General features: G+C 51.0%; 1 protein-coding gene and 1 long non-coding RNA gene across 4 annotated transcripts; one reads left to right on the top strand and one right to left on the bottom strand.

Annotated features, from left to right (window-relative positions):
- The first annotated feature begins 1,073 nt into the window (after window positions 1–1,073).
- On the top strand, window positions 1,074–9,292 carry FDPS (farnesyl diphosphate synthase). 2 transcript variants are annotated; one of them, XM_036442824.2, is made up of 10 exons: window positions 1,074–1,225; window positions 2,364–2,526; window positions 3,685–3,825; window positions 6,091–6,171; window positions 6,312–6,434; window positions 7,053–7,141; window positions 7,261–7,333; window positions 8,220–8,297; window positions 8,396–8,530; window positions 9,033–9,292. In XM_036442824.2, the coding sequence occupies exons 2-10, from the start codon at window positions 2,386–2,388 to the stop codon at window positions 9,231–9,233; spliced, it is 1,062 nt and encodes a 353-aa protein (XP_036298717.1). In that variant the 5' UTR covers window positions 1,074–1,225; window positions 2,364–2,385; the 3' UTR covers window positions 9,234–9,292. The 2 variants fall into 2 exon arrangements, with proteins under 2 accessions (XP_036298717.1, XP_036298715.1); XM_036442822.2 differs by lacking the exon at window positions 1,074–1,225 and adding an exon at window positions 2,064–2,286.
- On the bottom strand, window positions 1,385–11,441 carry LOC118721645. 2 transcript variants are annotated; one of them, XR_006741983.1, is made up of 4 exons: window positions 11,313–11,441; window positions 9,805–9,902; window positions 8,405–8,560; window positions 1,385–1,719 (listed from the first exon to the last, which is right to left on the bottom strand). It is a non-coding gene; the product is annotated as an uncharacterized LOC118721645 (long non-coding RNA). The 2 variants fall into 2 exon arrangements; XR_006741982.1 differs by lacking the exon at window positions 1,385–1,719 and having other exon boundaries at window positions 7,935–8,560.
- Window positions 11,442–11,447: the final 6 nt, after the last annotated feature.

Genomic DNA, 11,447 nt, shown 5'->3' with positions numbered 1-11,447 from the left:
TGGAAAGATAAGACATCCCCTGAAAATAAGACCTAGCGCAACTTTGGGAGAAAAAATTAATATAAGGCACTGTCTTATTTTCGGGGAAACAGGGTAGCTTTAGTAGCTTTCTTGAGAAATTTCTATATTCAGAATCATGTATCTTTACTTCTTTTTTCAACTTTACTGTGTTTTATTTCTTTTCCTTGTCTAGTAGCCCTGACTAGAATTCCCAGTACAATGTTTAAATAGCAGTGGTGAAAACGGGTATCTTTGCACAATAAAATTTTTCTTGCACAATTATTTTTGTTCCATAATGACAAAATCCATTTATGTCCTAGGTGGTTTGGCATTTTAGACTTTAAAAAAATAAAAATAAAAATTGATTTTTAGAAGAGGAAAGGAGAGGGAGATAAACATCCATGTGCGAATGAAGCAATGATCATTCATCAGCTGCCTCCTGCAAATCCCCTACCTACTGGAGATCAGTCAAAACCCCGACCGCGTGCCCTGACCAGGAAACTGGCAACCTTATCGTGCAAGGGAGGACGCCCCACCAACTGAGCCACACAGGCCAGGGCTTAGGCATCTTGACATGATGGGTCAAGTTACTGAGTTTTGAAAGAAAGACAGCAGGATCAAGCCATACTGTGAGTGGGGTGAGGCTTATAGCTTCTACTCTGAGTCTTATTTTAATTCAGCCCTTAAAGCACTTTATATACATTACTTCCTGGTAAGTTTATAGACAAGGAAAGCCAGTTTCAAGAAAGTTAATTGGAGATCAGGGAGTTCACTGACTTGCCTAAATTAGAGAATCAGTAAATGACCAAGTTGGTCGGCTGGATTGTATTAACATGCCACTTAGCTACATGGAAAGGTGAGAGCGTTCCCAGCAGCCTCCATCCCATCCCATCCATCCCATCTCATCCCATCCCATCCCACTCCCTCAGTCCCGCTTCTGGGCCCTCGGCGCAGCCCTTCCATTGGCTCTCATGACAGGGCCCATGCTCATACGAGGGGAAGGGGCCAATCAGCGCGACTCGTTCCCGCCCAGCCAGCCAGCGCTAGATCGCGTGGTGTCTGTCCCACCCCCGCGCAGCATGCCGGGAATTGTAGTCTACCCAGGCATTTCTGTCCATAGTGAAAGAGGATCGAGAACTACTAACCCCAGAGAGCTGAGCGCGGAGGGGGGTTAGTTTTAATACCCTGCCAACACGCTGGGGCCAGAACCGGCATCCTGGAACAGGTGAGAGTGGTAGCGGACTGGGAGCGAGGGCAGGGGTTAGAGACTCGGCCTTTCCTTTGGAACGGCCTTTCCTTTGCTTTGAGGCCCCGGAGGCCCAGTCAGTTGCGTCTGATTCCCCGGTGTTGGGGGGAGGAGGGGGGAAAGGAGGGTCGGTGGACCCGACTGGCTTACCGATTTGGAGGTGTGGAAACTCCCGAGCTCTTCAGTGGCTTTCCTGGCATCTCCCAATATACCCGAACCAGCTTTGCTCTTCTGCGAATCCTCCTCACTCACTCCCCAGAGTCTCCGCAGCCCCAGCGCTCCCTGTGGGGGTCGGACGCTTAGTTTCAGAGCTCCAGCCCACTTGGCCCCGGTACCAGGGATTCCGGCTCCTCTTCTTGGAGCATCCCAGGAAATCCACACCCTCCTCCCCGCCTAGCAGGGAGATCTAGGTTCCAGATTTGGCGCTGCCACTGCCTAAGTATCTAACTACCTTCTAGAATCCCAGTTTTGGTCTCTGTGAAATAGCGTGATTTAGGGACCTTGACAGTCCGTAGTCGTGGGGAACTTTACTCTGGACCCTTCTAACTATACTCGGGATTTCGGGGAAGCCAGGAGAGTAGCAATCCCAGAGGTTTCCTGGAGGAGGAAAAAGTTAGGGGACATTAAGTACTTGCCATCTTATTTTAAGTGTGATCAGTTGAGTCTCGGCCATCAGCCATACTTTTTGTTATCTGCATTTCCCTTTTTCTCTAAATGCCCAAGTTCTGTCCAGAAGAGGGTGGGCGCAGGGCCTTTAGGTAAAAGGTTGGAGATGGTAGGGGTGACCTGGATCTGCCTTTGGTGCTTGTCCCTGCAGGGAGCGCTGGGTGCCTCCTCCCTGTGCCAGCCCCTGTCCCCTTGATGCCTCTGTCCCGCTGGCTGAGATCTATGGGGGTCTTCTTGCTACCAGCCTCCTGCTGGGTGCCACGGGAAAGGTGGCTGGGTTTCCTACAGCGGCCCTCTCTGGTGCACCGGGGCTCAGTCCTGGGGGCATGGCACAGTGACCGCTGCTGGTGCCAAGTGTGGACAGAGGAGCCTCGGTGAGTGTTGGGGGGGTGAAGGTCTTTGGGGAGGGGAGCAGCTGATCAGGTTTCTGACTTGTCCTCTCTCTCCTCAGGGTACTTTATTCCTCCCTCAGAATGAACGGAGACCAGAAATTGGATGTTTATGACCAGAACAAGCAGAGTTTCATCCAGCACTTCTCCCAGATTGTCAAGGTGCTGACTGAGGATGAGCTGGGGCACCCAGAAACAGGAGATGCTATTGCCCGGCTTAAGGAGGTGAGGGATTTGCAGCTTGAGGGAGTGAATTTTTGGTGACTCTGTGTGCATGGGGTCCAGCTCTGGTTTTGGGGGGACTTTTGACAGGTGTGGGGACAGGCTTTCATCTGAGTGGCCCCGGGTCAGCTCTGGAGGGGCCTGTGCCTGGACAGGTTACTTCCTGAGCATATCAGTTCCACCTGGTAGATCTGGTAGATCCGGTAGGCCATCCAAACTGCTTTGCATGGGTGTAGGCCACATGTGTCAAACACAAGGCCCGCGGGCCAAATCCGTCCCGCCAGGCCTTGCAATGTGGCCCGAACCGCGCTGTCATCACTGCACTCCGCTGCGTTTCCATCACAATGACAGTTTATGACTGTTCAGTAAACCATTCGGCCCGCGATTTAGGCTGGATTTTAGATTTTGGCCCCTTCTCTGATTGAGTTCGACACCCCTAGTGTAGGCCCTTGAACCTTGTAAGTCTTTGATTTTGTTGAGGAAGGAGATTGGGTGTCCAGAAATCATGAGGTGCTCCCTTGGCAGGGGTCCCCAAGGAAGGCAGTCTGAGGTGGGCCTGAGAGAAGCTACCCTATCATCAGACACCTGCTCTGGGGCAGGAACTATTGCTGGGATACTTAAGTTATCTCATTCTTTTATTCTTTTGGAGTTTCTAGTAATTCTCTTATAAATGCTGTCTCATTTGTCTGAGGGGAACCAAGGAGAAGGAGGAGGTTTGTCTACACTGGGATAGACATAAAAGGGAAGTCTTTCCATTGAATTAGATCTGGTTGCCAGCTTGATAACAGAAGGCAAAAGGAGCAGGAAGAGGCACCATTGCAAGAGTGGGGGCTGGCTCCCCCAACTGGGTCCTCTCCATGCTCTCCCCTGACCGACTTTGAGGGGTGGGAGCTTGTCTTGAGGACAGTGAGGCTCTTCATCTGCAGGTGGGTTGAGCTGTGGGTAGGAGAAAGTGGCTGGGAAAGGAGGGATGGGTTGTGAGGGGAAGTTAGGAGCGGTGGGGATGGGTCTGGATCTTGAGAAGTTGAGACCTGGGAATGCCAGCCGGGGTTAAGGAGGACTTTAAAGTTAGGTCATGGTGGGAAGTAGGAGAGGGCGAGAAGAAATCTCAGAGTAGCTGCTCCGCGGATCCTGATGCTCTGTCCCTCTGTTGCCCCCCAGGTCCTGGAGTACAATGTCATTGGAGGGAAGTACCAACGGGGTATGACGGTGCTGGTAACTTTCCAGGATCTGGTGGAACCAAGCAAGCAGGACGCCGATAGTCTCCAGCGGGCCATGACTGTGGGCTGGTGTGTGGAGCTGGTGAGAAGGGTGGGGGAAGGGTAGGAGAAGAAGAGGTTTACTACCTGTGGGGGTGCCTGGGTGAGAACAGGAGGGATGGGCCTGGAACTCGTTTTTTGGCTATTTGTGTTTCTGTGCCTCCAGTGTGCCACAGCCAAATGTAGACAGTGAATTACCCCACAGGTGAACAAATGTGGGAAACTTCTCTTGTCAGTAGGTACATATTTCACTTGAAGACCATCTGTGGGTCAGGGCCTTCGAACTGGGCCTAGAGGTATCAGTTCTCTGAGTAAAGTGCCATGGTTCTTCCAGAAGATTATTCTAAAGCAGAGATTGAAAACTGGCAGCCCACTGATAGTTTTTGAAAATGCTTTAGAAATACGTTCCCTAAATTTAACAAAGAAGAAGATTCACGTAAGAACCCAAATTTCTAGTCCTAGTCCATTTGCTTAATGGTTAGAGCATCAGCCCATGGACTGAAGGGTCTCGGGTTCGATCTGGTCAAGGGCATATATCTGGCTTGCAAGCTTGATCCCTGGCCCCCGTTGGGGGGTGGGGGTGTGCGAGGAAATTGTTTGGTAGAGTGGCTCACAATCTAGTCTGGATTTGTCTATGATTATTTCACCATGATTACAATCAGGCTAAACATTTGCTAAGAATGCTACATAGGTAATGTATATTTCCTGATACTTCCCAATATAAGCACATACCTGGGAAGACGATTTAAAAAACAAAACAAAACAAAAACCCAATGCTGAGTTACTACCCCTAAAGATTACTTATTTAATTGATCTGGGGTAGGACTCTGGCATTGCTGTTTTTTTTTTTTTTTTTAAATAAATATATATATATATATATTAAATATATATCCTGGAGGAGGATAAAGTTAGGGGACATTAAGTACTTGCCATCTTATTTTAAGTGTGATCAGTTAAATATATATATTTTATTGATTTTTTACAGAGAGGAAGAGACAGAGCTAGAGAGCTAGAAATGTCGATGAGAGAGAAACATCGACCAGCTGCCTCTTGCACACCCCCTACCGGGGATGTGCCTGCAACCAATGTACATGCCCTTGACCGGAATTGAACCTGGGACCTTTCAGTCCGCAGACTGATGCTCTACCACTGAGCCAAACTGGTTTCGGCTTTTTAAAGTAATTTTTAAAATTGATTTTTGGAGAGAGAGGAAGAGAAAGGAAGAGAGAAACATCATGTGAAAGAGGAACATCGATTTGCTGCCTCCTGCATGCTCCCTCCTGGGGACCTAGCCCAACACCCTATCAGGGCATGTGCCCTGACTGGGACTCTACCCAGCAACCTTTTGGTTCATGGGATAATGCCCAACTGACTGAGCCACACCAGCTAGGGCTGGCACTGGTATTTTTGTTGTTGTTAACCCACACCTGAGGGTATTTTTCCATTGATTTTTAGAGACAGTGAAGGGGGGGAAGGAGGGAAAAAGGGAGGGGAGAGAGAGAGAGAGAGAGAGAGAGAGAGAGAGAGAGAGAGAGAGAGAGATCCATTAGTTGCCTCCTGAACTTGCCCCAACCAGACTGGGAATCAAACCTGCAACCCAGGTACATGACCTTGACCTGGAATCAAACTGATGACCCTTCAGTAAGCGGACTGACACTAACCACGAGCCACGCTGGTTAGGGCTGGCGCTGGTATTTTTTAAAGTTCCCCTGATAAAGAGGGAGTGCAGTTGGTTCAGAATCATTGCTGGAGGGCAGAGGTGACTGAGGGAGGCCACATTGTAATAAATGGTCTTTGTAGACAACCTTGGTTGGAATGCTCCTGGTTGAAACCAGATGGCCCTGCAATGGTGCTTGGGAGAGGCAGTAGAAGGGTGGCTTCAGGGGAACCGTGCCACTCCAAGTACACACGATGTAAACAATAAGAGATGTGCCTCCGATGTGGAACGCCAGACCCTCCCCCGGGTGAGGTCAGATTGATGCCTCTTTCCCCAAGGACTTGGCCTGGAACAAGAGCAGCGGTGGCCATGGCCTTTCTGCACTGCCTACACCTAAGCCGGTGGACAGTGTTACCACGAGAGCACACACACAGATCAGTATGACGTGAAGATCTAAAAGCCATGCCTCGGAAAGCTGTTTTAAGGAACTAGAATGTGCAGCCTGACCCCATAGGACAGAACATGCCCTGGGCCTCCCCATCCTGACTTTCCTTCTCAGCTCCTAGTGACTCGCAATGGCAGCTCTGTTGCTGGTGGAAGGGACAGTAACAAGGAGCCCTGGGGGTCTAATTCCACTCTACCCTCTTCTAGCTCCAAGCTTTCTTCCTGGTGTCAGACGACATTATGGATGCATCCCTCACCCGACGGGGGCAGGCCTGCTGGTATAAGAAGGTAAAGGAAACCCACGGGCGTGGAAACCCAGTGGGCATGGAAACATGGGAGGCCACAGGGAGGCGGTTACATAGAGCCTGTTGAGGGGTTCAGAGTGACAGGTTCTTGGTATGATTGCTTGTTTTTCTGCCCCCCCACAGCCAGGCATTGGTTTGGATGCCGTGAATGATGCTCTTCTCCTGGAAGCATGCATCTACCGACTGCTGAAGCTCTGCTGCCGGGAGCAGCCCTACTACCTGAACCTGATGGAGCTCTTCCTGCAGGTGGGCTGCAGACCAGGCCCAGTGCCCAGAGGCTGCTGCAGGAGCTTGGCCTCCTCAGGACATTACCATCTAGCTGGGTTCAGGGCGTAGGAAAGACTAGGTTTTCATGGAAGAGGAAGAAAGCGATGGAGTTGGGCCAGAACCGATTTGGCTCAGTAGATAGAGCGTCGGCCTGTGGACTGAAAGGTCGCAGGTTCTATTCTGGTCAGGGGCGTATACCTTGGTTGTGGGCACATCCCCAGTAGGGGGTGTGCAGGAGGCAGCTGATCGATGATTCTCTCTCATCGATGTTTCTCTCCATCCCTCTCTCTTCCTCTCTTTAAAAAAATCAATAAAATATATTAAGAAAAAACAAAAACAAAAACAAGGGAGTTGGGAAGGATGGTATTAATAACAAGGAGGGTTCTCTGTCCCTGTATGGTGGAAAGGAGGGATAAAGGATAGTGTGTGTATGTGTGTGTGTGTGAGAATATGGATCTTGAGATTTGGTCCCCTCCCTCCCTCTTGCTGCCTTTCTGACTCTGCCTAGGTGTTAGCTGGTATGGGATGTGGGGCCCAGGATTTCTGGGTTCCCCAGTCCTGGAGAAAGCCCAGCTCATGGGCCATCTTCTGCCTTAGACTTCCTATCAGACTGAGATTGGACAGACCCTGGACCTCATCACAGCCCCGCAGGGCAGCGTGGATCTTGGCAGATTCACTGAAAAGAGGTGAGCGACAGTGGGAACCAGACCTAAACAGGGAGGGAGGGCTCCGGGTGGGCATTCTTTTTTTATTTTTATTTCTTGGCATTGCCTGTTTGAGGAATTTATCTTCTCTCCCTACTTAGGTACAAATCTATTGTCAAGTATAAGACAGCTTTCTACTCCTTCTACCTTCCTGTAGCTGCTGCTATGTATATGGTGAGTGAGCCTCCGCACACCCCCACTACCCACTAATGTTAGCTTTTATAGATCTGCTGCCCCCACTTAATGGCTGTGTGACCTTGAGCAAGTTACATATTCTCCCTGACGCTGTTTCTTCAGCTGTAAGATAAGGATAAAATCCCCACCTCACAGAATTGCTGTAGAAATTGGTGTGGCAAGGGAAAGTGGTCTGTCTGTCATAGAGGAATGAGAAAGCCTCCCGTCTGAGCTTGGATAGGAGTGGGGAGATGATCAGGCTGAAAAGAATGGATTTACAGGCAGTGAGTGGGATTTACTGGCTACCCCAAACTTGCTCCTCTAAGTTTCCTTTTCATCCTGAATAAAGTTGGAAATGGCTGAACGATTATGAAGAAGAGCCCTAGCTGGTTTGGCTCAGTGGGTAGGGTGTTGGCCTGCGTAGTACAGGGTCCTGGGTTCGATTCTGGTCAAGAGCACATGCCCGGGTTGCGGACTCGATCCCCAGTAGGGGATGTGCAGGAGGCAGCCGATCAATGATTCTCTCTTATCATTGATGTTTCTCTCTCTCTCTTTCCCTCTCCCTCTCCCTCTTCCTTCCTCTATTAAAAAAAAAAAAAAATTATGAAGAAGAATCTGTGACTCCTGGACTGAACTTCATGAAAAAAGAGATGGTCTGAGGGCCTCCAGAATGGACTAATTTCTGCCTGCAGGAAGGCCTAGCTAAAATTAAGTGAGATAGAGGTTGGACCACCAGCCGGGACTTCTTAGGCCAGGGAAGCCAGGGATGTCTGAGGAGACAGAGAAGATTTAGGGGCTAACCTTGAGCAAGAACCTGTGGGAGGAAGCAGTCAGGAAGATGAAGGTGCCTCTGATGCTTCGCCTGTCAATCCCCTTTTCACTGTAGGCAGGCATTGACGGGGAGAAGGAACACGCCAATGCCAAGAAGATCCTGATGGAGATTGGAGAGCTCTTTCAGATCCAGGTAGGAAGGCGGGAGGCACTGGCAGAGAACAGGCTCCAGCTTCCCTCCTTCCCCGCCTTGGGGAGTATCTTCATCTCCTTCTCTGCTCCCCTGCCCAGGATGATTACCTTGATCTCTTCGGGGACTCCAGTGTGACGGGCAAGATTGGCACTGACATCCAGGACAACAAGTGCAGCTGGCTGGTGGTACAGTGTCTACAACGGGCTTCTCCAGAACAGCGCCGGATCCTGCAGGTGCCCAGGAGAGGGCTGTGGATCCCTGAGCTGATAAGGGGATAAAGCAGTGGTTCTTAAGTGGGGGCAGTTTTGTACCCCAGGGAACATTTGGCAATAGCAGCAGACAGTTTTTGTTGTCATGACTTGGTGTGTGTGAATGTGCTAAGGTCTCTAAGTGGTAGAGGCCAGGAGTGCTACCATAAATCTTACAATGCACACAACAGTTTCCACAACAAAGAATTGCGTGGCCCCAAATTTCAACAGTGCTAAAGCTGAGAAACCCTGTGGCAGAGGAAGCTGAGGGCTGAGCTAATATCTGAGCATTTGGAGTGGGGAGGGGAAAATTGAACATATTAGACAATCTCAGACACTCAGAGACACTTGAGTTGGAGGCAGGAATCAAGTTAATGGCCTTGGAGAGGATCTGAATATATGGATGAGGGGTGTGGAGGGGCATGGAGGGGATGCGGAAGCACTAGGGGAAGAGTGAGCCTGTTTTCCTGCCTCCACCCCCTTCTAGGAGAATTATGGGCAGAAAGAGGCTGAGAAGGTGGCCCGGGTGAAGGCACTCTACGAGGAGCTGAACCTGCAGGCCGTGTTTACGCAATATGAGGAAGACCGTTACAGCCACCTGCTGAGTCTCATCGAGCAGTGCTCGTCGCCCCTGCCCCCCGCCATCTTCCTGAGGCTAGCACAGAAGATCTACAAGCGGAAAAAGTGACCTAGAGACTGCCAGGGCGGGGAGGGGAGGCTCTTAATAAATTACAGTATATCCTCACTTCATGTCATCCATGGATTCTTGGATACTGTGACAAAATTTTGCCATATGTTAACTGATAGAGACAAGAGTTATATTTTGTGTCATTTCTGGTCACAAAAATATCACCAGCCTGGGTGGGTGGGTGTGGCTTGGTTGGTTGATTTGGAGCATCGTCCTGTGCGCTGGGAGGTTGCAGGTTAGATTCCCGGCTGCTGGTTGGACCCCAGTTGGGGCATGTATGGGAAGCAAACAATTGATGTGCCTCACACTGATGTTTGCCTTTATCCCTCTCTAAAAAAACAAAAACAAAAACACACAAACAAACACAAAAAATAACCATCAAATATTTCTAATATTCAACACTGAAATGAGCTATACACACTAAGGAATGAACAAAAGCAGGTCAGGGTTGTATGTGATAGGAGCTATCTGAGCAGCTCAAAATGGAAGCCAATGCTGGACAGGAGGCCCTCCCATTGCAGGGCCCAGGCATCCCACAACCACTCGGCAATTAGACACCAGTTCAGCTCACCTGCATGTCTGGGCTGGGAGGAAAACCAGGAGAAAACCCAAAGGGAAGAACATGCAAGCTCCACACAGTGGACCTGCCTGGAATCAATGTTCTCAACCCTATAAGACAAGGAAGAATGAAACTATTACACCAGAACCTGCTGTACTATCTAACCTTGTGGTTCTGTTCTTGGGCGTACCAGTCAGGGTGCAGCTCTGTCTGGAACACAGGTGGTTCCACAGAAACCAGGACTGTGGGTCATGACTTCTAGGTCATATCAAAGAGACAGGCCGCCAGTTTGGCTCAGTGGATAGAGTGTTGGCTTGGGGACTGGGGGGTCCCGGGTTCGATTCCAGTCAAGGGCATGTACCTTGGTTGCGGGCACATCCCCAGTAGGGGGTGTGCAAGAGGCAGCTGATCAATGATTCTCTCTCATTGATGTTTCTAATTCTCTATCTCTCTCCCTTCCTCTCTGTAAAAAAAAAAAAAAAAAAGACAGGCCGTCAGTTTGGCTCAGTGGATAGTGTTGGCCTGCAGATTGAAGGATCTCAGGTTCAATTCCGGTCAAGGGCATGTGCCTTGGTTGCGGGCACATCCCCAGTAGGGGACGTGCAGGAGGCAGCTGATCGATGTTTCTCATCGATGTTTCTACCTCCTTCTCCCTTCCTCTCAGTAAAAAATCAATAAAGTATATTTAAAAAGCCACACAAACCAGACAGGCCTAGGTGGGTGACACGGGCAAGACGTCAAGCGCAGGGGGCTGGGTCTGAGCCACGCCACGCCCATGCGCGGAGGGGCGCGGCTGCGCAGCGTGGGCGGGTTGTCCTCCAGCCGCACCCCTTCCCTCCAGTCAGTGCGGGGACTGTGCGAGCCGCAGAGGAACTCAACGCCCGCAGCAGTAGCAGAACCGTGGTGAGGAGGGCTCTGTTTCGGGGTGTGCATGAATGGATCTGCATGAGGGATGGGGCAGGAGAGGGAGCAGTTAAAATGAATGGGGGTGGGGTGGTGGCTGGATGACAGACAAGTACGAAAGAATGGACAGAAACACCGGGTTTCTAGACCGGTTTCTAGCGGGGCTGTACACCAAAGCCTGTGCGGTCTGTGCGGGCCGGCTTGACCTGCAGACGACTGCTCCCTCCCCATCCCCCATGCCCGCCACTTTCCTGCATTAACCAGCCAGACGCGCTCCCCTCCTCCCCCACTTCCGAGCGTTTGGGCAGGGCCGCCCTGGGCCCCTTACTCTGGGAGTGCCTGCAGCCAAGAGGACCGAGGGTCCGTTCTGGACCGCATCCTTTTTCAAGCCCCCCCTCCCGCCCCACCCCTCCATGGGGATCCAAAGCGCAGCCGCATTCTCTGATGCCACCCGCCTACCCCCCACCCCCGCCGCCCCACTCCCGGGGGGTTACATTGGATTCCACCTGCACACACTGCGGAGGAAACTGAAGGCTAGCGGGCGGTCATTTGCATCTCATTTGAATATTGTCTAAAGCAGCCGGCGCCCTCCCAGACCTGCTCCCGCTGTGGGGCACCTTGGTGTCCTAGCGGCCCGCACCCTCACTGGCTGGGTTTCACCATCCCTGTCTTCTAGGTCAGAATCTGCGGTTGCCAGGTAGGCGGATGTGAGAGGCCGGTCTTCCTGGTTCTCTGGAGGCCACCCCGTCGCC

The sequence above is a fragment of the Pipistrellus kuhlii genome, unplaced genomic scaffold (genome assembly GCF_014108245.1).
Source record: "Pipistrellus kuhlii isolate mPipKuh1 unplaced genomic scaffold, mPipKuh1.p scaffold_m20_p_18, whole genome shotgun sequence".
NCBI classification, from domain to species: domain Eukaryota; kingdom Metazoa; phylum Chordata; class Mammalia; order Chiroptera; family Vespertilionidae; genus Pipistrellus; species Pipistrellus kuhlii.
The sequence above is the reverse complement of the archived record's forward strand: the minus strand, read 5'-3'. Positions and strand labels throughout refer to the sequence as shown.